Source organism: Onychomys torridus, chromosome 23 (assembly GCF_903995425.1).
Source record: "Onychomys torridus chromosome 23, mOncTor1.1, whole genome shotgun sequence".
Lineage (NCBI taxonomy): Eukaryota > Metazoa > Chordata > Mammalia > Rodentia > Cricetidae > Onychomys > Onychomys torridus.
Window position 1 is genome coordinate 33,151,385 of NC_050465.1, and position 26,404 is coordinate 33,177,788.

Below are 26,404 nucleotides of genomic sequence, written 5' to 3' on the forward strand. Positions count from 1 at the left end.
GAAGATTACAGAGGGCTACAACTGTCTAGGTGTCATATATACTTTTCTGTTGCTGTTGCAAAACACCATGACCAAAGCAACTTATAAAACAAAATGTTTAATTTGGGGCTTATAGTTGCAGAGGGCCAAAAATCCATGACCATCATGGTGGAGGCAGGCAAGCATGGTGTTGGAGCAGTACCTGAGACATCCCCAGGCAGAGAGAGCTAACAGAGAATGGCTTGGGCTTTTGAAACCTTCAAGCCTGTCCCCAGTGACATGCCTCCTCATCCTTCAGGAACAGTTCTTCCAACTGGGGACCAAATATTTAAACATCTAAACCTATGGGAACCATTCCATTCTCATTGAAACTACCACACTAGGCTAGACTGAAAAGGTTGTTTATTGAGGATATGAGTGGAAGGCTTCCCCTTTCAGTAGGATCCAAAAAGGTAGCTTTGTTTGTGCAGATTGGACCTAAGACCTTGCACATACTAGGTAAGCACTATCACTGAGCTCTGCCTCCCAGCACTGCCCCCAGGTGCATGTGCACACCCACTCTTTGGTTTTTGGTAGGGTTGGGTTTTTTGTTTTGTTTTGCTTTTGATTTTTGGTTTTTTTCTTTTGAGACAGGGTCTCACTAAGTTGCCCTGTTTGGTTTTGAATCTGCTGTGTGGTAGATAGCCTTTATAATAGTGATGCTCCTGCCTCAGCTTCCCAAGTGGGTGGAGTTACAGCCCTGTGCCCTCAGGCCCAGCTGAGAAATGTGTTTGTATTGAAGAGATGGGTATGGTTATCAGTGGTGTGTGATGAGGGCTAGAAGAAAAGGAGGTTGGAAGGGAGATTATCTAGTTCTTTTTTGCTGTTTAGGGAAAAAAACTTGGTTTCATTGTATCTTTATTTGAGGAGGGATAAGGTCAAGTTTTGCAGAATTAACTTGATGTGACTATGAAGCCTGACTGTATCAACCACTCATGGAAGTTAAGAGCACCTTAGGAGTAGTCCAGGCTAGAGACATTAGCCTCTGAACTAAGATACTCAAGGTCTGGGTCTAGGCATGAAGAAGACCAAGACTGTAGGTGCTTTGTGCTGATTCCTTTCTTGAGCTGATCACACACAGAGCCACCTGTTGGCCAATAGTTCGTAGACATACCATCAGTTATGAACCACAGTCTCACTTTAAAGATGAGAACAGGCAAACAACTCTGTGTATAGATTTGATAAAGCAGGCTAATAGCAACCCCTCAGCATCACATTTCCTCTTAGGATATTCATGTGCAGGTGCTTTGGGAGCACAGAGAATAGTCTGACTGGTCCTCACTGGCTTGAGCCTTCCACCGTGAGAGAAAAGTGTGAGATATAATTGGCACATGGCAAGTTTCTTTTCTGAACTTTCCTTATGATAAGTTCTATTATGAATATGAAGATTATGAGGGAGCATCTGCTTTGTGGGAAGTCACAACTCCAAAAGGTATAAACAGAATTAGCATTTCAAAAGTTGGAAAAGAAACTGATATGAATACAAGAGTGACCCAGACCTCACCATTGAGAACAGAGCATTTAACTCAGCATTTGTGAGCTGATGTCTCCAGTTGGCTGTGGGACATTTTGGAACACAGTGCACATGCTGTCAGTGAACCACTGAAGAGTAATTGGATATGTCTGCAGCCATTCAGCAAGGGAGCAATTCTGTTGTTTATGGGACAATTCCATATTGCCTCATAGTCTTTTCTGTGTTAATAGATGAATCTATCTTTGATATCCTCATAAGTTTAATAACACTTGGCATTTGAATATACAGTTCTTAAACTATTTTAAAAGATATTTGCATGTTGTTTTCTCTATAATAGGCCACAAAAAGATGATGCCATCTTTGTAATATGTGAGACTTAGATTTCTCTCTCTTTTCCAGGTTTATCTTCTGTGTCTCAGGAGACTTTGTTAAGGTGTATAGCACTGCCACAGAAGAGTGTGTACACGTTCTACATGGGCACAGAAACCTGGTGTCTGGAATTCTCCTCAACCCCAACAACCATCTACAGGTGCCAGTCTGTAATGGAACATGCTAGCATTGGTCTTACTGTGGGCAGAAACATTTATGTTAAATTTGCAGGGGGTACTTTACAGATTGTAACCAGGAAAATAACCTTTTGATTCTCCTACTCAGGGTATCATCAGTTATTCTTAGTGGAAAGAGACCACTGCCCAAAACTACACTACCTATATTATATTCTGTGAACCATTTCAACCACATGATGCTAATGATGTTACTTGAGAAAAATGTTGTACATGTGTTTCTGCAACAGAGATGCAGTTAAATCAGTTTATTAATTAGATGCCTTCTCAGGTCCCCATATAGCATTATTGTGAATATCCAAACGTGTGTCCATAAGTTTCAACTTTAAAAAATTAAATTTATTTTAATATTTTGCTCTTGCTATAATTTTTAACAAGTTCCTATTTTCTGCATTAGTCACAGCAACATGGAGGCTGTTGCTTGGTTTCGACAGAATTTGTGTTGCTGTCCATGACCTTGTCACAAAAGTAGGGCATCGAGTAACACTAAGAGAGCTGCTCTTAAAAATCAGAGTCAAAGAAGTGTTCCATATAGTCCAGGTATATTTTTAACCCTGTCCTCTAAGAACTGTATCATCGTATGCACCCTTTGCAGGCTTTTAATGAAAAAAAGTGTTCATCAGTTAAAATAAAAAACGTATTAAGAGTGTGTTACTAACCTTTGTCAAAAAACTGTATACACATTTTTATAAGAGTTTTGTCTTAATGATAAAGTCAGAACTATTTTTCTTTTAAAAAATATTTTATTAATTCTTTGAGAATTTTATACATTATATTTTTATCATCTTCACCCCTCTCCTGTCTCCTCCCAGATCCTCCCAGATCCACCCAACTTTGTCTTTTTTTTTTTTTTTTTTTTTTTTTTTAAGAAGAAGAAAATTCCAGTTAGTGCTGTCTGCACAATCCACCCATGCATGTCCCACCTACTGAAGGCCAAACAGACAAGGGCAGCTTTATCAGCAGCTTGGGATGAGGTTGTGGGACAAAAATTGTGTGAACTCCATTGACAGTGCTTATATTTCTAACTGTTGTACTAATCCGTATGTAGGATTCTTAGATAAAATAACTGACATTTATTTTTTACCTAACATAATTATTTTACCTGAATAGATGATACTCTCTTACTCAAATACTTTTTATTTTTAATCTCTGAATTAAAAATCATGACCCAGTTCACAAAACTTGCCAAATTGGCACTTTCTTTCAAATTGAAATTATTTATAAACCTTACATACAAGCTATTTTCACCTAACAACACAAAATCTGTGCAACCATATAAAGCTAAGCTTACTTAACAGTCATAATTTCACGTGTTACTCAGATCTGTACTCACCAGGAAGGGTCCACAGATGGCCTAACACTGTTGGGCCGGCTGCAGTGATGTGCAGCAAAGACAGAGTCCTGGAACCTGGTGGCACCAAGGCATTGCTGTAGAACAGGAATACATAAGAATTCCTACTGTGTTTCTGAAAGTATTTGTTCTTAATGGATTGGGTTTAAAAAAGAAAACAAAACCACAGATGTGTTATCTGGTCATTTGAGGAACTTTTTTAATCCTAAGGTAAGATGAATGCCATGACACAGATTAAAGAAAAAAAGAATTGGGCTTCAGAGAAGCAGGGTGAATTCTTGAGCACTCCTCACTCGTACTGTTCCATATCCCATGTCAGAGCAGAAGCCTGATTCCTGCTCCCTTTGTCTCCACTTGAGACTTGGGATTGCTGTGCTGCAGTTAGATTACTCTGCAGAGAGCACTGGTTGGTTTCCTTCATCTCAGATACTCAGGGTGAAGTGTCTCAGATTCTGGAGCTTTGGAATCTGGGGACATTTGTTTCACTTTGCTGGGGCACAGCCCTAAATTCCAAAGCTGAATCTTTTCGAGTATTGTAGTTGGAGCTCAGGAAGCTTTGCACTTAAATTTTTAATAGGAATATTCAGATTTTATCAGTTCTACTGCCCCTTAAAGGCTAACGAGCTAATGGACAACAAAGAAAAAGCAGTCCTCTAGGCCTTAGTTATCCGGTTGATGTCTTTGGGGTGTGTTTAATCTGTTTTGTGCTGCTTACCCTTGTAGCTCTACTCCTGCTCCTTTGATGGCACAGTTAAGCTGTGGGACTATCTCGATGGCATTCTGATAAAGGTGTGTATATTACTCTTTAGTTTTCTTCCTGTATGAGGCTTAATCTTAAAGGGACTTCCTGAACAAGTGAAGAAATATACATTATTAAAAAGAAGCATAATTTTGACTATGTGAAAATTGAAGATTATATCATAAAAAGACTAATAAAAGCACAGAGAGAAAATACTTTAACCACCAATAAGAAACAGCTAGTTAGACCAACAGGATGGGAAATAAATGAGCATGGACCCCGAGGATGTAGCTCAGTGTTGGGGTGTCTTTGTGAGGTCCTTGGTTCTGTCCCAGCATCTCAGGGGAAGGGAGGCAGGAGTGAGCTAGGAATTACACATAACAGAAAAAGTGATGAGATGGTTCATCCTGTTAATTTTAGAAGTGTAAATTTAAACAAATAGTAGAGTAATATCCCCCCCCTCGCACCAAAATACACATTATAGAAAGAAAGAAGTGCAGTAATGAGTACAGTCTAGAGAGAGGCGTTTATATGTGCAGTCAACGAGAGGTAAACCAAAGACACAGTACTTTTCTCTGTAAGAAAATATTTTCTCATTGAAAATATCTTATATATGTTTGTAGTCCTTAAATTATTTATGGTGGAAAAAAAAATCTGTATAATCTTGATGTTACTTACAATTATGATAGGTTTAGTTAGTGAGATACTGCAATCATTGAAAAGTCAGGAAGATATATAAAAGATTACTCAACAAATAGTGTACATGGCCTCTATCGATAGGTGCTCATGCGGTAGGGAAACAGCAGTAAGAAGACCTGGAATTCCGCACCATGAGCTCGGTGTTCTGCTGCAGGAACTGGACAGTGCATAGTGTGACTCCTTATGTCTTTCAGACGTACATTGTTGGACCTAAACTCCACGCCCTCTTTATTCCTCCCTGTGCTGAAGAGTCCATCTTCCTTACAATAAGTAAAGAAGAACCAGGTACAGCATAATGCACTTAATGGTTTTTGTGGACATCAAATGGATCTTTACGGTTTCTCAAAATTAGGTTTCTCAACACTAGTTTTAATTTCAAGCTAGCAGTTTTGAGTTGGCATTTAAATTTCTGTCATCATCTTTATATCGGGGGCAGGGCTCCTGTTCTGAAGTCTTCAGTGGTTGGTGATTACCATATATATATTAATTAATAGTGGACTCAGAGCTGAGTGTTAGAGCCAGGCTAGAATTTGTCTTTCTGCTGAGTTTTAATGTCATTCTTAGTTATCATTATCCTTTTATTTGTTGATCTTGAGTCGTACCAAATAATATAAATAGATATTAAGAACCAGTAGTGTGTGGCTGAACTGTTAATTCTGTTTCCTTTTATTGAAACTATCATACATCAGCATTTCAGGAGTATCTACAATATTGTCAGTAATTACAGATAATTATTCTCAATCATAGAATTTGATATTACAGAGTATCAATGTGGAGTTATCAAAAAAAATTTTTTGAATACCGGAATTCATGAGTGCCACTTACTCCATAAGATACAGCTGTATCAGAATTAAAAGTTCAAAGCAGCTTTAATATAGTTACTAGACAGTCAGCTGGACTGCCCAAGATTTAATTCTTTATGTAAAATACAAGCACACGCATCTCCTTAGTATGAAAATTGTTTTCATTTTTCACTAAGTAGCATAATTATATGTATATCAAAGAATTGCTTTAAAATCGCTTATGGTTTAATATCAGTAACTCTTGGTTTGTGTGGCTATTTTATGCTGATCTGTGGACGTTACAATAGGACAAAGCTGACACACACACTCACGTACACAAATGTGTACATGCAGGCTAGAGGTCAACTCCAGGTATCTCCTTTTATCTCGACACTTAATGTTTGAGACATCACCTCTCTCTGTACCTGCAGCTCGCTGACCCAGCTAGACTAGCTGCCGATAAGTCCGAGGGATCCTCATGGGCACCCGCCTCTGTGCTGGCTTTTGTAATTGGTGCGAAGACCTAACTTGGGTCTTCATGTGTTCATGGCAAGCACCACTGAGCCATCTCTCTAGCCACACATTTCAGGAAGTTTTCAGGTGGCTTCTTACTTTTGGTTGCTTAATTCACCAGTAGTGTATTCAATTTTCAGTTCTATTTTATTTATTTAATTATTTGTTGGGAATTTTTTGTTGTTGTTTTGTTTTGTTTTGTTTTGAGACAAGGTCTTTATAGTCCTGGCTATCCTAGAACTCACTGTGTAGACCAGAATGACCTCAAACTCACATAGATCCTCCTCCCTCTGCCTCCGACTCAGAGGGCTGGGATTAAAGGTGAGTGACAGCTCAGACCCATTTTAAACCTCAGCTTAGTACTTTGAAACAAAAGTATACCTGTGTAAGATTTCTATTTCTGTAGATATTGCCAGGAATGTCGAAGAGTTGTGGATTTAGACTTTATTCAAATGAAGAGTTCAGGGACTAGAGAGAGCCTTTGCAGAAGACCTTGATTTGGTTCTCTTCACCCAAGTGGCAGCTTACAGCTACCCATTACTCCACTCCCAGGAGCCCTGTGGGCACCAGGCTCTACATCAAGTGCACTTATATACAAGCAGGCAGAACTCATAGACATAAAATAAGAAAGAGAAATCTTTTTTTTTTTTTAATGGAGAGTTCAGCTAGGTAGGTGGCTCACATGGATCTCTTTGAGTTTGAGGCTAGCCTGGTCTACCAAGCAAGTAATAGGACAGCCAGGGCTACATAGAGAAACTGTCTTGAGGAAAAAAAAGAAAAAGGAAGAGTTAGCTTTAGGTCCATTTTGTTTAAGATGATACACACTTACAGTCTTGGCATTTGAGAGTACAGATTAGTGGTTCTGTCTGATTCAGTGTACTTCTTTAGAGAAACTTTGTAACAAATGACTTTCTCTGGCTAGACATATTCCAGCTGGTTTCTGTGAAACTGCCGAAGTCATCAAGCCAGGACGTGGAAGCTAGGGAGCTGTCCTTTGTTTTGGATTATGTAAACAGATCACCCAAGTGCCTTGCCTTCGGAAATGAGGTACATTTGTTTTGTTAGTTTCTGCTTATATAGTTAAGATCTATTCCCTGAAAGTTTTCCCTTAACACTGATGATCCTGTGCCTTACTGTGTTTTCATTAGTAACTAAAAGTCTATGACATAGTTTTAACAAGTATTTCTGGAGTATGGTGTGCGTGTTTTTAGAACCATCCCTATGATATATATTCTGCTCTTTGCTCTTTTATAATTCTCCCCCAAAATAACAATGTCTCTTCTTTGCCTGTTTCATATAAAAACCACTGATATCGTTCCACTTTAAAAAGAAAAGAAATCGTTCCATTTTAGGCTATGTGTCTTTAGAAAATATGGACTCTGTGTCTATAATTAACATACCCATTATAGGAAATTCATATGTTACAGAAAAATGTAATGAGGAAAGAAAATATTCAGTCTCACCAATGATAATATTTAAAGACTTTTCTAAGCCAGGCGGTGGTGGCGCACACCTTTAATCCCAGCACTCGGGAGTCAGAGGCAGGCGGATCTTTATGAGTTCGAGGCCAGCCTGGGCTACAGAGTGAGTTCCAGGAATGGTGCAAAGCTACACAGAGAAACCCTGTCTCAAAAAAAAAATAAATAAATAAAAAGACTTTCTAGACTTTTTTTGAACACTTGGAAGATGAGAGTTCCCAAAGGAAGTAGGATCAGAAATATATTTTCTTTTCAACTTAATATCACAACATGCGTGAATGATAACATGTTTTTGACAGGTACTTTATAATATTTGTACCATTAATTTAGCTACCTGCTAATAATTTACTATTTTAAAATAAAAGGCCACCAAAGACCTATTGCATTGGCCTTGGGGTCTGTAGAATTATTTCATCATTCTTCTGGACACGGTTAATGCCTCGAAGGAGAGAAGATGGCTTTCTTATTGTCAGCTCAGTATTCAGCTCACTGGTCATCAGTGTGGGTCAATCCATAGTTAGAATCCACTTCACTTCTGCTACAGTTACTAACGGTGTCAAGATGAGGATCAGTGTTAAAGCCCTGGCCCTAGGTTCCACTTCTGTGCAGAGACAGCATGACCACAGAGTAGGACGTCTAGGAGTGACGACCGTTCTCCAGAGCTCTGGAACATAACTTACAACCCAGAGTCAACCAGCCAAACAACAGAATTCTGGTGTACTTATTCAGCTGAACGCTACTCACCAGTGAGAAGAAATTGATAGTACACCTAAGGGGAACTTGAGAAGGGTCGTGTTGAGCCACAGCTGCAATGTACAGAATGAGATAAGCCGTGATGATAAAATGACAGTTGCTGGTGAGAGTCGGGACTTTGAGGAAGGACAAACAGGGAAGGGACATTCTTGGGTTGAAGGAACTGTTATGTACACAGAGTCAAACCTGGCATGGTATTATATGTGTGCCTAATGGGGGAAAATGTCACTCACTACACTTAAGCTAGAGAGTGTAGAATTTAGGGTTTAATTCTTCTTAATTTTAAAGGTAAGATTATCTTTTCCATGGCCAAAGTACAGCATATCATTTTGCAGTAATACAGTTTTACAGAGATATTTTTTTTTTGTACTTGGCATATTTGGAGAAAATATTCCATTATTTATTGATGAGTCCAAGATTTTTTTTCCTAATGTTACCTTCTGCTTAAATCGCCAGGGAGAATACATTGCTGCAGTGCGGGACTTTTACTTATCGGTTTACTTTCTCAAAAAGAAAAAGACATGCAAGTAAGACCTCCCTTTCATTACGTTCATTATATCGCCAGAATATTTGTCACAGTGTTGTCCAGACCTGTTTCCAGACTCTTCTTTCAAGAAGCGGGGCCATCGTGTCCAGCTACAAACGTTCCAACCCACAGTGGGGAGGATCTTAGCTCAGGGTCTCCTCCATCCCAACCCCATGCAGACAGTGCACCAAGTGTGGACTTGGTGTAAAATTGAATCTAGATTACAAGGCTTGGCCTGATGATTCTCATCGGCTGTGAACTGAAATAGGCATTAGGTTCCTGGGGCTTTGTTGCATTTGCTTTCTATTGCAGTGATAGGAGACCTTTACCAGAAGCAGCTGGGGAGATATACTTGCTAACATCTTGATCTCACAATACATCATAAAGGGAAGTTAGAGTAGAAACTCAAGGGAAATAAAGCAGAGGCTGAGACTGCTGTTCATAGGTGTTCTCTGTGACTCACGCCACTTGCTTTTTATACTTGCAAGACCCACTTGCCTAGTGGTAACATCACCCCTAGAGGGCTAAGCCCGCCCACATCAATCTCAATCAAGAAAGTGCCCCACAGTCTTGCCAACAGGCCCATCTGGAGGCGTTGTCTCAGTTGAGGTTTCTTCTTGGTGGATGACTCTATCTTGTGTCAAGTTGACAATATATATATCACAGAATGGTCTTACATGTTTAGTGCATTTCAGCCACCATGTACTTCAAATCAATATGCTTAAGTAGAGACAATATCTAATTGAGTTGTAAGGATAAATAAGATGCCGTGTTTAGAGAGGCTGAGGTGCTGAGTCGAGCATTATGTAGTCAGTCTTTCTTAGCTCCGGCCATCTTCCCAGCTACCCTTCCAAGATTAGCATTATTTGTTTTATAGATCCTCCCTTCTTCAGAAGTGGAATAGGAACCAACCTAGACAGAGTGAATGATATATCCCTCTGCATTGTCCCTTTAGGACACATAAGGTCACTTGTTTCAGTTAGAACTTAATAAGCATGGCCATAGATTTAATGCTGAAATTTTGGTTCAGAGAGAAAATTGAATCAGCTGTCCCCAGGCCAGAAAAAGGTACTAAAAGGAATGTCTTCATGACTTAAATCTTAATAGCTTCCATTGACCAGTTCTTGTAATATGAGTCACATGAAGTTTATACTATGTATTGGTAAATGTTTACCAAACAAAATGCTTGATTCGTAACCAGGGGAAAGTTGTTTTTCTTTTTCCTAGTTTTACATTACCATCAACCAAAAATAAGAAGAATGCTAATAACAAGTTCACCTGTGTAGCCTGCCACCCAAAGGAAGACTGCATTGCATCTGGCCACATGGATGGCAAGATCCGCCTCTGGTCAGTGATCTTGGGAAAACGTGGGGTCACTTGGCACACTGCTGCACGCTCCTCCTAAAGAGCAGCACTGCCTCTAGGTCCGAAAGAGGCATTACGAGCATCAGTGCTGCTGCAGGACTGGGCTGGGCTGCCACTCCATTTCCTGTCGTGCCCTCCCTTCAGGCTGCCATGTAGGGTTCCTAACCTTAGCTTCTGGAGAGAGGGAAGCGTTCCATGTCACCTGGAGCCACTCTATTGGAGAGCTTAGCTCTCAGCCTTTTAACTAGAACAGGAAAGTAAGACATTGCTTAGTACCTAGTGGTGGTATGATGGTACCACAATAACATTGCCTGTAGACATGATTCTGGCTAGGAATAACAAGGTTTTTCTAAATACTGATGTCAGAACACGTCAGACTGCGATGTGTTGGACTTAGCATGCCATCGTTTCCTGTTCTGTACCTGAGGTCAAGTGAAAAATTGTGTTTTCTCAGCCATAAATGAATGTCTCCATCAAATAGCTGCGTTCATGGCTAGGGAGCCCTGTGGAAGAGGAGGCAGAAAGAATGCCCTTTGCCTGTTTACTATAGTATGGCTTCCAGTTTAATGTTTCTATGGGATTCCAGAGCACCGAAGAGTGGGTCTCTCTTCCTTGTGCCGTCTATTAGACTTTTCTCCTTTTGTTTGTCTGTTTTGTCTCATTCTGATGTGTTAGTGTTTGTTTTACTAAGTTACATTTTATTACTGTCTCAGAAACCTGTTTATTTTCTAATCAGAGAGAAAGGTCTAGATGGGAGGAGAGGTGGAGAGGAACTGGGAAGAGCTGACAGGGGAAACCATAATCAGGATATATTATGTGAGGAAAAGAATGTTACAAAAGTTTTGTTTTTTCCAACAGGAGGAATTTTCATGATGATAAGAAGTACACATATACGTCTTTGCATTGGCACCATGATATGGTTATGGATTTGGCTTTTACTGTGTCAGGTAGGTGCCACTTTGATAATTAAAAGGAAATTTAGAAATATCTGAATCAAATATTGTGCTTAACAGCATTTAGAGATTTAAAATTGAGGCACCACGTGTGGTATACAACTATAGTCCTGTTGCTTGGGAGGCTGAGGCAGGAGGATCACCGTGAGTTCAAGGCCTGCCTAAGCTTTGTAGTGAGACCCTGTCACAAAAAACACATTATGGGAGTCAAATTGTGAACACTTTTTATGTCCCTTTGTTGGTCTTTGCTCACCACAGTAGTGTGTAGTTTAGCATTCAGGATTCCAGAGTATACACTTGTGCTTTAACATGAAGAAGCTATGTGAAGTGTACACCAGCTTTTGAAATAGTCTTATTATAAGGTTATAGTCAATAACTGCTGCTATTTACCAGATGCAGATAGCCGCCAGTGTTTTCTGTTCTCTGTCTTTGGACCAGTGAAGTCCGTCATTAATTGATCTTTCACGGATGAAAGAAGTGAGGATTTGAGGTGGTGACTAACTAGCATAAAGTCCGATGGCTACTAAGTAGAATATGGGCATGGGTGTAATTTAGAAGCCTGTATTTGAATTGAGAGATTGTGAGTGTTCCCTATTTCATATTTTTGGTTGTGAGCCTAACTTTTAACAGCTGCACCATCTCTCCAGTCCAAGTATTCCCTACTTTAAACCCAGACCCTGTTTTGGATGTCAAGCAGACATAGGAAGTACATTCATCTTTTATTTTAACACCCTCACCCCGTGTGACCAAAGTTATGTCAATTATGCCAGTATTCTGACAGGATGCTAGGGAAGACCGTGTGCCTGCAAAGCAAGAAGCAAAGTGATCATCCTGGAGACTGACAGGGCAGGGTTAGGTGCCCTGTGCTCTGGATGACTGACAGGGCAGGGTTATGTGCCCTGTGCTGGGCTGGCAGGGCAGGGTTAGGTGCCTGTGCTCTGGAGATGACAGGGCAGGGTTAGGTGCCTGTGCTCTGGAGATTGACAGGGCAGGGTTAGGTGCCTGTGCTCTGGATGACTGACAGGGCAGGGTTAGGTGCCTGTGCTCTGGATGACTGACAGGGCAGGGTTAGTGCCTGTGCTCTGGATGACTGACAGGGCAGGGTTATGTGCCTGTGCTCTGGATGACTGACAGGGCAGGGTTAGGTGCCTGTGCTCTGGATGACTGACAGGGCAGGGTTAGGTGCCCTGTGTCTGGAGACTGACAGGGCAGGGTTAGGTGCCCTGTGTTCTGGAGACTGACAGGGCAGGGTTAGGTGCCTGTGCTCTGGAGACTGACGGGGCAGGGTTAGGTGCCCTGTGCTCTGGATGACTGACAGGGCAGGGTTAGGTGCCTGTGCTCTGGATGACTGACAGGGCAGGGTTAGGTGCCTGTGCTCTGGATGACTGACAGGGCAGGGTTAGGTGCCTGTGCTCTGGAGATGACAGGGCAGGGTTAGGTGCCTGTGCTCTGGATGACTGACAGGGCAGGGTTAGGTGCCCTGTGCTCTGGATGACTGACAGGGCAGGGTTAGGTGCCCTGTGCTCTGGATGACTGACAGGGCAGGGTTATGTGCCCTGTGCTCTGGATGACTGACAGGGCAGGGTTAGGTGCCTGTGCTCTGGATGACTGACAGGGCAGGGTTAGGTGCCCTGTGCTCTGGAGACTGACAGGGCAGGGTTAGGTGCCCTGTGCTCTGGATGACTGACAGGGCAGGGTTAGGTGCCCTGTGCTCTGGATGACTGACAGGGCAGGGTTAGGTGCCCTGTGCTCTGGATGACTGACAGGGCAGGGTTAGGTGCCTGTGCTCTGGATGACTGACAGGGCAGGGTTAGGTGCCTGTGCTCTGGATGACTGACAGGGCAGGGTTAGGTGCCTGTGCTCTGGAGATTGACAGGGCAGGGTTAGGTGCCTGTGCTCTGGATGACTGACAGGGCAGGGTTAGGTGCCTGTGCTCTGGATGACTGACAGGGCAGGGTTAGGTGCCTGTGCTCTGGATGACTGACAGGGCAGGGTTATGTGCCCTGTGCTCTGGATGACTGACAGGGCAGGGTTAGGTGCCTGTGCTCTGGATGACTGACAGGGCAGGGTTAGGTGCCCTGTGCTCTGGAGACTGACAGGGCAGGGTTAGGTGCCCTGTGTTCTGGATGACTGACAGGGCAGGGTTAGGTGCCCTGTGCTCTGGAGACTGACAGGGCAGGGTTAGGTGCCTGTGCTCTGGAGACTGACAGGGCAGGGTTAGGTGCCTGTGCTCTGGATGACTGACAGGGCAGGGTTAGGTGCCTGTGCTCTGGATGACTGACAGGGCAGGGTTAGGTGCCTGTGCTCTGGATGACTGACAGGGCAGGGTTATGTGCCCTGTGCTCTGGATGACTGACAGGGCAGGGTTAGGTGCCTGTGCTCTGGATGACTGACAGGGCAGGGTTAGGTGCCCTGTGCTCTGGAGACTGACAGGGCAGGGTTAGGTGCCCTGTGCTCTGGAGACTGACAGGGCAGGGTTAGGTGCCCTGTGCTCTGGATGACTGACAGGGCAGGGTTAGGTGCCTGTGCTCTGGATGACTGACAGGGCAGGGTTAGGTGCCTGTGCTCTGGATGCTGGAGGTATACTTAGGGTTAGCTCCGCAGAGCCCGGAAGTAGAAGGCAAAGTCAGCCTACTGAAGCTTTGGGCTTGGGGAACCATGCTGGTGTCTGCAGGAGTATTATTGAAACATAAAAGAGAAAGAAGGGAATTAGCCCTACAGATGAAGAAATGTGGACTGTTTGTTTACCTTTACCCTCCTTCCCCCTCACCTCCAAAAATAAAAACTAAATGCTGTGTGGTTTTGGTATGCTGGTACATGTGTGTGTATATTTGTATGTTTCAGGAAATGTCTTTGTTCTCTGCTAATCTAACCTATCTTCTTCATTTCTTTCCCTACTGTGGCCTCTGCCCATCTCAGGGCAAGGAATGATTACAAACATACAGTAATATACACTATAAACTTCAGGTGACTAAATCCTATCATATCTCCTCCCAAAGCTGCTGATGCTTTATTGTTAATTTGGGCTGAGCACAGCTAGTTCATATTATTGAGCCCAAGTTTTGGTGTGTGATACTAACAAGTTACTTTCTTCAGCATGCTGGTTTCATTTCACTTATGTTTATACCCAGAGCGAGCTTGCTAAGTACAGCGTAGACTTTGTTTTCTGTATCGACTGTGTAAGAACCCCTTTTCTCCACATTCTGGCAGAGTGAGGCACTGCCTCATTTTTTGAGTGTTTGTTTGCATTTCTGATAGTTACTGATGTGAAGGATTTTTTTATGCTTTTGAATTATTTGAGTTCTTTATATCTTATAAATATTAACCCTTATCTGATGTGTGGTTGACAAATGTTTTATAGGTAGGTCATCTTTACTCTGTTTACTCTGTTGCACAATAGAGTGGCTGTAGCTATTACTATTATAACTATAGAAGAAGATTTTGACTGTTTCTTCACAAGGAATGGGTAAATAAATGTTCAAGGTGCTAGATGTTCAAATTACATTCTTTGAGTCTTACACTATATATGTATGTAAGCATCATGGTATATCCTGTATGTCTGCACAGCTATGTCAATTAAAAATAAAATAAGACTGAAAGATAATCAATTAAACCAGTTAAAATGATAGGAAGACACTTTTGTAAGTTTCCAAAGAAATCACTTAAGTGCTGATTATATTTGTCTTTGTTTTTTTGTTTTTGTTGTTTGGTTTGGTTTTTTCCCTCCAAACTCTGCCCGTTCGGTTTCTTCGGTTGTGAAGGCACTAGTCTGCTGAGTGGCGGGCGCGAGTGTGTGCTTGTAGAGTGGCAAGATGGCTCAGAGAAGAACAAGGAGTTCCTCCCTCGCTTAGGGTCTACTATCGAGCACATCTCTGTCTCCCCTGCAGGAGACCTGCTCTGTACGTCTCACTCTGATAACAGTAAGTCTGGGTTTCTCCCTGCGAGGAGGTAATATTAGCCACCAGCTTCTGTATAGAAGACAAAGGGACCGAAAACTAGTGAAGAGCAGAAAGAACTTTATTAATGCGTGGTTTTTCCTTCATTCTTCTGCTTTTCTCTAACCCCTTAGCCTCATATGCCACCAGATCCATCACTTTCAAAATTGTTTTTATGAAGCATAAAACTAAATGTGTTTGTTTATTTCCATGGCAATTATATTTTCAGAATCTTTTAAAATAGAAGGCGGGTTTGAAGTGGGCCTTCCTACTTTCATAAATAATGGCATTTTCATGACAGCCTTGTGAGCGCCATTGTCGCAGCTCTAGGTGAATGTGGGAATGAGCACTAGGAGCAGGAGCACCAGCTCTTCTTCCCTTCTCACCTGATCAGTTTGTAAGCTGTCATTGATTCTTCATGAGCACAGTCGAGAAAAGCAAGTAGTAGGTCCCATACTCTTACAGAACCCCAGAAGGCAGCTCACAACCACCTGTAACTCCAGTTTTGAGATACCCAGCATTCTTGGAGAGCTTCCCTGAGCACCTGCGCTCACATGCTCTTACCCCCCCCCCCCCACACACACACACACACATGAACGCATAATTTGAAAGAAAAGGTTAAGACTTCAACAGCCACTTCTGTCCCCATCCCTAATTGTTCAACTCACTGGTAAACTAGAGCCCTGGTTTTCACTGACCTAGTGAGATTACTGGATTGTCTTGTGTTCCAGCATATCTCAAAATCACATAAACGTCTGGTCCTTGATCCTCTGACCTACTTATGTTTAATTATTTTTCTCCTTGCTTTAATAGAGATAACAGTTATTCACCGAAATCTTGATGCATCTGCAGTAATTCAAGGCCTAGTGAAAGGTACGGCGGCGGACTTCGGGGGATGTAGGCCTGCACCTAGTGCGTGGCTGCTGCTCCCAGTTTAAGCCCTGTCTGCCACTTCTCTTGCAGATAGGAGTGTATCTACTGGCTTGATGATTGACCCAAGAACCAAAGCTTTAGTTCTGAATGGAAAGCCTGGTCACCTGCAGTTTTATTCTCTCCAGGGTGATAAGCAGTTATATAATGTAAGATTTTGATCCATAAGCTAAGTTTTAAAACAAGTGAAACGTCTTTTACTACTTAATGGTCATGGGGTTATTTGTAAGCTCCTGGTAATGATCCTATGCTTTTGTATTTGAACATGGCTGATAGTGTCTAACTACTGTGCAGTTGCTGCTGCCCACACACGTGTTTTGAGTCACAGGGAAAGGGAATGCCCCTGTGTGGATTGACAGTACAGATGGGGTCTGCTGTGTGGTAAAACTGTCACTCACATGCTAAAGTTCAGTGCAGATTAAACAAGAATACTTCAGTCCTGACAAATGCAATCCCACCGTTGTGCGGTACAATTTCTACATTACTGACATAGTAACTAACGTTTTCTTTCTTTCTTTCCATATCCTATAAACATCTTCTGAAGGGGCAGTTACTACACTTAATACAGTTTGAGCATCCCCAGTCTCAAAATCCAAAGTCTTTCATTTTGTTTTCATTTTTCGAGACAGGGTTTCTCTGTATAGCTCTGGCTGTCCTGAAACTCACTCTATAGACTAGGCTGATCTTGAGCCCAGAGATCCACCTGCCTCTCTCTGCCTCCTGGGTGCTGGGCTTAAAGGCATGGGCCACCATGCTTGGCCAAAATCCAAACTCTTTAAATGTTCCCATATCTAAAAATTCTGAGTACCTCTCTGAAACTACAAAAGGAAAATGTCATGCCTGACTTCATGTAAAGACATATCACAGCATAATGCTAAAACTATCATATAAAATTACCCATAGGCTGGCTGTAGATTTTAAGTGCATGTAAAATAAATGGGTTTTATGTGTAGACTTGGATCCTAGCCCCCAAATACCTCTTATGTCTATAAACATTCTAAACATCAAATGAAATCTGAAACATTTTGAATCTATAGCTATTCAACCAAAAGGAACCACTTTATTTTCTTAGCAAACACAAGACAACCCATTTTATGGGATTAAGAGATCAGTCATAAATAAAAAGCTAGCTTAGACCATTGCTTATCTTTTACTTTCTTACTCTGTTAAAGTGGTAGAGAATTTAATTTAGCCTTGAAGTTTTCTTAGAAAAAAGCATGACTGTAAATTAAAGGTACTTATATTAATAACAAATTGGGCTCTTTAACCTTGTCAGTTAGATATCATACAGCAAGAATACATCAATGATGACGGCCTAATCCAGATCGAACTAACGAAGGCTGCCTTCAACTGCTCTGGCACTTGGCTGGCAACAGTTGAACAACGGCAAGAAGATGAAACTGAGCTTGAACTGCAAATGAAGCTGTGGATCTATAGCAAGAAAACCCAAGGGTAATCCTACTGTATGGCCACCTCATTTGAGCTTGTTTTACAGCTAAAACGGTCAAGTCTTTTTGTTTCATTTTGACACATGGAAATAGGGCTTGGGGTATTAGTCTTTATAAAGCTTTATTTTAGCTTTCCATTTTGAGAAAGCATTGGTATAATGTAGGTCATGCTATGTCATCATAGAAAAGATGAAACATGAGAAAGAATTGTAACCCCACAACATAATACACAATTCCAGGCAAATCCAGAATTAGAATCCAAATGTGTCCCTAACTGTCAAAGTAGGAGTATAGACATCATGTGTCATGTTAGGTAAATAACCCCCTGCTTGTTTGCAGAACTGCTTACTGGGTCTTTGTGTTCCGGCCCCCCCCCCCCCCCCCCTTTTTTTTTTTTTTTTTGTGGAGAATGGCTCTCTCTGTATAGCCCTAGCTGTTCCTAAACTTGCTGTGTACACCATGCTGGTTCAAACTCAGATTTGCCTGTCTCTGCCTCCCAAGTGCTGGGATTCATGGCATGCACCACCATTCCTGGCTTGGTAACTTTCTAAAAATATTGTAACCTGAGCCCATGCCACACATTTCCCAGATAAGAAAAGCAGCCCAGAATTCAGTGATTCTCTGTAGCCCTCTCTTGTAACATGTACTCTTGAGGTACTTGCTCTGGTGCTTTCTAAGGACACAGAACAAGCAGTGTCCATGACTGGCGCAGTTTGAATAGGTCATTTTTATCCCTTATTTTCACAATATAAATATAAGTGGGACCTTTCAGAGCCATTCTTTTCCTCTTGTTTTCCTGTGTCTATGTTTAGAAAAGACCAGGCTTCTAAATTCATCATTAGCCTGCAGAGTCCGGTGGAGTAGCCTTTAGCCATGGTTTGTTTTGTATTAGGTTTATTTTTACCAACAGGCTGGCCACTCACCCCAGGTACATGTGATGTTAGAACTTGTCCTGTGATTGTTAGAGTGTGTGAAGTTTTGCCATTGTGGGTAACCATCCGTTACCTGCCCATTTTAAAGATGTTATTGAATGATGTACAGAGCCTACCATGTTTTTCTGAGAATAAATTTGCGATTTTCCTTCTACTAGGTTTGTTCTTAACACAAAGATCACCATGCCACATGATAACCCCATCACAGCTCTCTGTTTCAATAATGCAGAAAACCATGAAAAACCCACACTGGTCACAGCTAGCAGAGACGGCCACTTCAAAGTGTGGGTGTTAGCAGATGACTCTGATATATATAGTAAGTTAACACATAGATTGTGCTGAGAAATTACAGCTTTAAGAAGTGATATATTTGTATCATCAATATCCTCTTTGAGGTGTTTTCTAAAATTCTATAAACTGTTGCTTCATTTCAACAGCTTTTTCATATTAAATTTTTACATACCCTTTCAACAGAATCTGTGCCATGGGGAAGTGAATGACATTCTGTCTGTTTGGTGCAGCTCAAAGGGCTGTTGCTAATGGGTTTTCTCTTCTCCACTAGAGGGAGGTCAAGGTCTCAGAAAGGGGAAAATACCAAAACAGTATTTTGCAACACTTTTGACTTAGCACAGTTCTGGGGAATCTGGGTTTTGTTACGTTTTATTTTCCTTGTTTAACTTTTTCAACTTACAATATGTCTCTAATGTTATTTATTAATATTCATGCCGTTTTTGTTATGGCTTGTTTTTCCGCAGAAAAAGCCATTGGCTGGACTTGTGACTTTGTGGGTAGTTATCATAAGTATCAAGCAACCAACTGCTGTTTCTCTGAAGACGGCTCCTTACTAGCAGTTAGTTTTGAGGAAATAGTTACAATATGGGATTCAGAAACATGGGAACTAAAATGTACATTTTGCCAACGAGCTGGGAAAATCAGGTAGGTAAATTAGTTTGGATTGCCACCAGAGTATGTATAGCTTTGTAATTTAAGTAAGCCTTTAAGCTTCAGTGATAATGTATGTTTCCCCAGTAGAAGTAATCTATCGGTTGCAGGGGACAGGGTAAAAAGCTAACCAAAACGTCGGAAAACTGAAACTTGTCAGTCCATGAGCAGTTTAAAGCATTAAACTAGGATTAATGTTGGATTATCGTATCCAGCTTTGTTCAACACAGTAAACAATTGAATGGGGGTGTCATGTAGAAATTAAAGCTATGCCAGCCTCGGCTAATCCTGATGTGCCAGTCTGTGTTCCCGTTAAAAACATAGTGTTAGACTCAAAACAGACCTGAGGACAATTCTGACAGGTAACTAATTTCATCTCATTCTAAATATACCTGATTTTGAATTTACTTTGTAAAACTTTAAAATTCTGAAACAGATTTCCTCCTGAGGTAAAGAACATGAGGTTTTGTTGTCATTATATATTTGAAATAAATTGTTCTGTGTTCTGTGGTGATTGCTCCATGATGCTGCATATAAGAGAGTTGATCATCAAAGTTTCCTAAAGAAATATAAGAACCTAAATAACCCCTTTGTATTGCTTTAGCACCTTTTTCATTGAGGTCAAAACAATTAGGAACACAAAAAGGAAAACCCATGCCTGCTTGCAAGTCTGTATCAAGTAGAATAAACCCTGTGGGCACAGCCTGCAGTTGTTTGTAGGTAAATGTGCGCACGCTGCCTGCTGCTCACCCTGGTGTGGTTCTGACCTAGGCACCTGTGCTTTGGAAGAATGACATGCTCCAAGTACCTTCTCGGCACAACGGAGACTGCCATTCTCTGCTGTTGGAACCTGCTCAGTTGTTCACGTAAGCTGCCGCTTTAATGTGGGGCAGTAAGCTGCTGCCTTACCCCGAGGTGACGTAGGAGGGCACATGTGGGGCAGTAAGCTGCTGCCTTACCCCGAGGTGACGTAGGAGGGCACATGTGGGGCAGTAAGTTGCCGCTTTACTCTGAGGTGATGTAGGAGGGCACATATGGAACACTACAGTTAGACTGTTATGTTTTAAGAATTAAGGATCCTATTTCCTTTTCTTTTTTTTTTTTAAGGTTTTTTTTTTCATTTTACGTACTAATCCCAGTTTCCCCCTCCCTCCTCTTCTCCCACTTCCATACTTCCATCCCCACTCTCCTATCCACTCCTCAGAGAGGATGAGGCCTCCCTCCCTTTGGGAGTCAACAAAGTCTGGCATACTAACTTGAGGGAGGACCAAGCCCCTGTGTCAAGGCTGAGCAAGGTATCCCACCCTAGGGAATATGTTCCAGAAAACCATTTCATGTACTGGGATAGCTTCTGGTCCCATGCCAGGGACTCCCCAAACTAGCCACATAACTGTCACCCACATTCAGAGGATCTAGTTCAGTCCCATGCATGTTCCCCAGCTAACAGGCCTGAGTCCATGTGCTCCCACCAGCTCGGGTCAGCTGTCTCTGTGGCTCTCCCCATTATGATCTTGACCTCACTTGCTCCTGTGATCCCTCCTCCCTCTCTTCAACTGAAGTCTAGGAGCTCAGCCCAGGGCTTCCATCAGCTACTGGATGTCCTTCCTATGATGACAATTAGGGTAGTCACCAATCTGATTACAGGAGAATCAGTTCAGGCACGCTCATCACTATCGCTGGGAGTCTTGGCTGGGGTCATCCTTGTGAAGTCCTGGGGATTTCCCTAGCACCAGGTTTCTCCCCAAACCCCTAATGGTTCCCTCTACCAAGATACCTCTTTCATTGCTCTCCTCTGTCCCTCTCTCCACTCTGCCATCTCAGTCCCTCCTGATCCCATCCCTCATCCCTCCCCATCTACCACCCCACCCCCCAGTTTACCTGGGAGATCTTAACTATTTTCCCTTCCTGGGCCCCTCCATGTGTGTCTCTCTTAGGGTCCTCCTTTTTACCTAGCTTCTTTAGGGTTATGGACTGTAGCCTGGTTATCCTTTGCTTTGCATCTAATAGCCATTTAAGAATGAGTACATACCATGCTTCACTTTCTGGGTCTGGGTTACCTCACTTGGGATGCGTATTTCTAGTTCCATCTATTTGCCTACCAATTTCATGATGTCATTGTATTTTACCGCTGAGTAGTACTCCATTGTGTAGATGTACCACATTTTCTTTATCCATTCTTCCATTGAGGGGCATCTAGGTTGTTTCCAGGTTCTGGCTATTATGAGTAATGCTGCTATGAACATGGTTGAGCAAGTGACCTTATAGTATAATTGAGCATTTTTTGGGTATATGCCCAAAAGTGGTTTTGCTGGGTCTTGAGGTAGGTTGATTCCCAATTTTCTGAGAAACCACTGATTTCCAGAGTGGCTGTACAAGTTTACACTCCTACCAGCAGTGGAGGAATGTTCTACTTACTGCACATCCTCTCCAGCATAAGCTGTCATCCGTGTTTTAGATCTTAGCCATTGACAGATATAAGATATTATGTCAATGTTGTTTTGATTTGCATTTCCCCTGATGACTAAGGATGCTGAGCAATTCTTTAAAATGTCTTTCAGCCATTTGAGATTATTTTGTTGAGAATTCTCTGTTTAGCTCTGTAGCCCATTTTTTAATTGGATTATTTGGTATTTTAATATCTAGTTTCTTGAGTTCTTTATATATTTTGGAGATCAGCTCTCTGTCAGATGTGGGTTTGATGAAGATCTTTTCCTATTCTGTAGGCTGTCATTTTGTCTTATTTACCATGTCCTTTGCCTTAGAGAAGCTTCTCAGTTTCAGGAGGTCTCATTTATTAGTTACTGCTCTCAGTGTCTGTGCTGCTGGTGTTACATTCAGGAAGTGGCCTCCTGTGCCAATGCATTCAAGGGTACCTCTCACTTTCTCTTCTATCAGGTTCAATGTAGCTGGATTTATATTGAGGTCTTTGATCCATTTGGACTTGAGTTTTGTGCATGGGGATAGATATGGATCTATTTGCATTCTTGTACATGTTGACATCCAGTTATGCCAGCACCATTTGTTAAAGATGCTTTCTTTTTTCCATTGTATAATTTTAGCTTCTTTGTCAAAAATCAGATGTTGATAGGTGTTTGGATTAATGTCAAAATTAGGGTCTTTGATTCAATTCCATTGATCCACGTGTGTTTTTATGCCAATACCAACCTGTTTTGGGTTTGTTTGTTTGTTTTGTTTTGTTTATTACTATAGCTCTATAGTAGAGCTTGAGGTCAAGGATCATGATGCTTCTGGAAGTTCCATAATTGTCCAGGATATTGTACTGTTTTGGCTATCCTCATTTTTTTGTTTGTTTGTTTGTTTTTCCATATGTAGTTGAGTATTGTTCTTTCGAGGTCTGGAGAATTGTGTTGGGATTTTGATGGGGATTGCATTGAATCTGTAGATTGCTTTTGGTAAGATTGCCATTTTTATTATGTTGATCCTAACCAAGAACACGGGAGATCTTTCCATTTTCTGCTATCTTCTTTAATTTCTTTCTTTAAAGGCTTAGAATTCTTGTCATATAGGTCTTTCACTTGTTTGGTTAGAGTTATCCCAAAATATTTTATGTTGTTTGTGGCTATTGTAAAGGGTGATATTTCTCTGATTTCTTTCTCAGCCCCGTTTATCATTTGTGTATAGGAGGGCTGCTGATTTTTTTTACTTAATCTTGTGTCCTGCTACAATACTGAAGGTGTTTATCAGCTATAGGAGTTCCCTGGTAGAATTTTTGGGGTCACTTACATATACTATGATATCATCTGCAAATAAGGAAAGTTTGACTTCTTCCTTTCCAATTTGTATGCCCTTGATCTCCTTTCGTTGTCTTATTGCTCTAGCTAGAACTTCAGGTACTATATTGAATAGATATGGAGAGAGTGGATGGCCTTGTCTTGTTTCTGATTTTAGTTAGTGGAATAACTTTGAGTTTCTCCATTTAATTTGATGTTGACTGTCAGCTTGCTATAAATTGCCTTTATTATATTTAGGTGTATGTTCCTTGTATTCCTGATTTCTGCAAGACCTTTATTATAAAGAGGTGTTGGATTTTGTCAAAGGCTTTTTCAACATCTAATGAGATGATCATGTGGTGTTTTTCTTTTAGTTTGTTTATATAGTGGATTACATTTGCAGATTTTTGTATGTTGAACCATCCGTGCATCTCTGGGATAAAGCCTATTTGATCATGCTGGATGATTTTTCTGATGTTTTCTTGAATTCAGTTTGCCAGTATTTTATTGAATATTATTGCATCAATGTTCATGAGGGAGATTGGTTTGTAATTTTCTTTCTTAGTTACGTCTTTGTGTGGTTTGGATATCAGGGTAACTGTAGTCTCATAAAAAGAGTTTGGCAATGTTCCTTCTGTTCCTATTGTGTAGAACAACTTGAGGAGTATTGGTATTAGCTCTTCTTTGAAATTCTGGTAGAATTCTGTGCTGAAACCATCTGGCCTTGGGCTCTTTTTGGTTGGGAGACTTTTAATGACTGCTTCTATTTCCTTAAGGGTCATAGGTTTATTTAAATTGTTTATCTAGTTTTGATTTAATTTTGGTATGTGGTACCTATCCAGAAAATGTCCATTTTCCAATTTTGTGAAGTGCACATTTTTGAAGTATGACCTAAATGATTCTCTAGGTTTCCTCGTTGTCAATTGTTAATGACCCCTTTTCATTTGTCATTTTTGTTAATTTGGATATTCTCTTTCTGCCTTTTGGTTAGTTTGGATAAGGATTTGTCTGTCTTGTTGATTTTCTCGAAAAACCAACTCTTCGTTTCATTATTCCTTGTATTGTTCTCTTTGTTTCTGTTTTATTGATTTCAGCCCTCAGTTTACTTCCTGTCATCTACTCCTGGGTGAGTTTGCTTCTTTTGTTCTAGAGCTTTCAGGTGTACTGTTAAGTTGCTAGTATGAGATTTCTGCAACTTCTTTATGTAGGCATTTAGTGCTATGAACTTTCCTCTTAGCACTGATTTCATAGTGTCCCATAAGTTTGGGTATGTTGTGCATTCATTTTCGTTGAATTCTAGGAAGTCTTTAATTTCTTTCTTTATTTCTTCCTTGATCCAGTAGTGATTCATTTGAGCATTGTTCAATTTCCATGAATTTGTAGACTTTCTGTAATGTGTTGTTGAATTCTAACTTTAAGGCATGATAATAAGATACAGGGGGTTATTGTGTCTGTTGGTTTGCTTTGTTAGCGAGTATATGGTCAATTTTAGAGAAGGTTATATGAGGTATTGTGAAGAAGGTATATTCATTTGTGTTTGGGTGAAATAGATGTCTGTTAAGTCCATTTGAGTCATAACATGTATTAGTTCCATATTTCTCTGTTAGTTTCTGTCTGCAGACCTGTCCAGTGGGGAGAGTGGGGAGTTGAAGTCTCCCGCCGTTAGTATGTGGGGTTTGTTGTGTGATTTAAGCTTTAATAATGTTTCTTTTACAAATGTGGGTACCCTTGTATTTGGGGCATAGATGTTCAGAATTGAGACTTCATCTTGATGGATTTTTCCTGTGATGAGTATAAAATGTCTTCTCCATTTCTTTTGATTAATTTTTAGTTTCAATTCTGTTTTGTTAGATATTAAGCTAGTTATACCAGCTTGTTTCTTGGGTTCATTTCATTGGAAAATCTTTTCTGAACCCTTTACTCTGAGGTAATGTCTGTCTTTGAGGGTGAGGTGTGTTTCTGGTATGCAGCAGAAGGATGGATCCTGTTGTCATGGCCATTTGGTTAGCCTGTGTCTTTTTATAGGCAAATTGAGTCCATTGATACTAAGAGATATTAATGACCAGTAATTGTTAATTCCTATTATTTTTGGTTTTATTGGTGGTGGTGGTAATGTTTGTATGTTTCCCTGCTTTGGGATTTGCTGGTGTGATATTTTCTATTGCCTGTGCTTTCATGGGTGCAGCTAACTTCTTTGGGTTGGAGTTTTCCTTCTAGTACTTTCTGGAAGGCAAGATTTGTGGACGGGTATTGTTTAAATCTGGTTTTGTCATGGGATATCTTGTTTTCTCTGTCTGTGATGATTGAAAGTTTTGCTGGGTATAGTAGATCTGAGGTCTCTTAGTGTCTGCAGAACATCTTTTTCTAGGACCTTCTGGCTTTCAAAGTCTCCATTGAGAGGTTAGGTGTAATTCTGATATGTTACTTGGTCTTTTTCCTTTGTAGCTCTTAATATTGTTTCTTTATTCTGTATGTTTATTGTTTTGATTATTATGTGGCAAGGGGACTTTGATTTGGTCCAGTCTATTTGGTGTTCTGTAAGTTTCTTGTGCTTTCATAGGCATGTCCTTCTTTAGGTTGGGAAAGTTTTCTTCAGTCATTTTGTTGAATATGTTTTCTGTGCCTTTGAGCTGGAATTCTTCCTCTATCCCTATTCTTAGGTTTGGTCTTTTCATGGTGTCCTAGATTTTCTGGATGTTTGTATTAAGAATTTGTTGGATTTAACATTTTCTTTTACTGATGAATCTATTTCTTCTATCATATCCTCAGCGTCTGAGATTCTCTCTTCCATTTCTTGTATTCTGTTGGTTGTGCTTGCGTCTGTACTTCCTGTTCGTTTTCCCAGATTTTTCATTTGCAGTATTCGCTCAGTTTGTGTTTTCTTTATTGCCTCTATTTCAGTTTTCAAGGCTTGAACTGTTCCTTCATCTGTTTGATTGTTCTTTTCCTGGCTTTCTTGGCTTTCTTTAAGGGATTTATTGATTTCTTCCAGTATTTTGTTTGTTTTCTCCTCCACTTCTTTAAGGGAGTATTTCATTTCCTTTTGGGGCCTCTATCATCTTCATAAAGTTATTTTTAAGGTTGTTTTATTCTGCTGCTATACTGGGTTGTTCAGGTCTTGCTGTTGTAGAATCACTAGTTTCTGGTGGTGCCTGATTGCTCTTTATGCTGTTGATTGTATTCTTACACTGTAGTCTACCCATCTCTTCCTCCACTTGGTGCAGGTGGGGCCTGTGACTTAGGGGGTCACTCTTCCTCCAGGTGCAGGTGGG

The 26,404-nt window shown here is 41.0% G+C and overlaps 1 protein-coding gene across 1 annotated transcript in view; it reads left to right on the top strand.

Annotated features, from left to right (window-relative positions):
* The window catches only part of Wdr75 (WD repeat domain 75), a 33,142-nt gene that overhangs the window by 1,452 nt on the left and 5,286 nt on the right, over positions 1–26,404 (top strand). The window contains exons 2-15 of the mRNA XM_036173141.1: positions 1,892–2,021; positions 4,130–4,195; positions 5,039–5,129; positions 7,062–7,186; positions 8,827–8,897; positions 10,124–10,243; positions 11,120–11,208; positions 14,976–15,134; positions 15,963–16,022; positions 16,113–16,228; positions 17,356–17,531; positions 18,618–18,775; positions 19,215–19,395; positions 20,173–20,267. Coding sequence (XP_036029034.1) covers positions 1,892–2,021; positions 4,130–4,195; positions 5,039–5,129; positions 7,062–7,186; positions 8,827–8,897; positions 10,124–10,243; positions 11,120–11,208; positions 14,976–15,134; positions 15,963–16,022; positions 16,113–16,228; positions 17,356–17,531; positions 18,618–18,775; positions 19,215–19,395; positions 20,173–20,267 — 1,637 coding nt within the window. The remainder of the gene's footprint in view (positions 1–1,891; positions 2,022–4,129; positions 4,196–5,038; positions 5,130–7,061; positions 7,187–8,826; positions 8,898–10,123; positions 10,244–11,119; positions 11,209–14,975; positions 15,135–15,962; positions 16,023–16,112; positions 16,229–17,355; positions 17,532–18,617; positions 18,776–19,214; positions 19,396–20,172; positions 20,268–26,404) is intronic.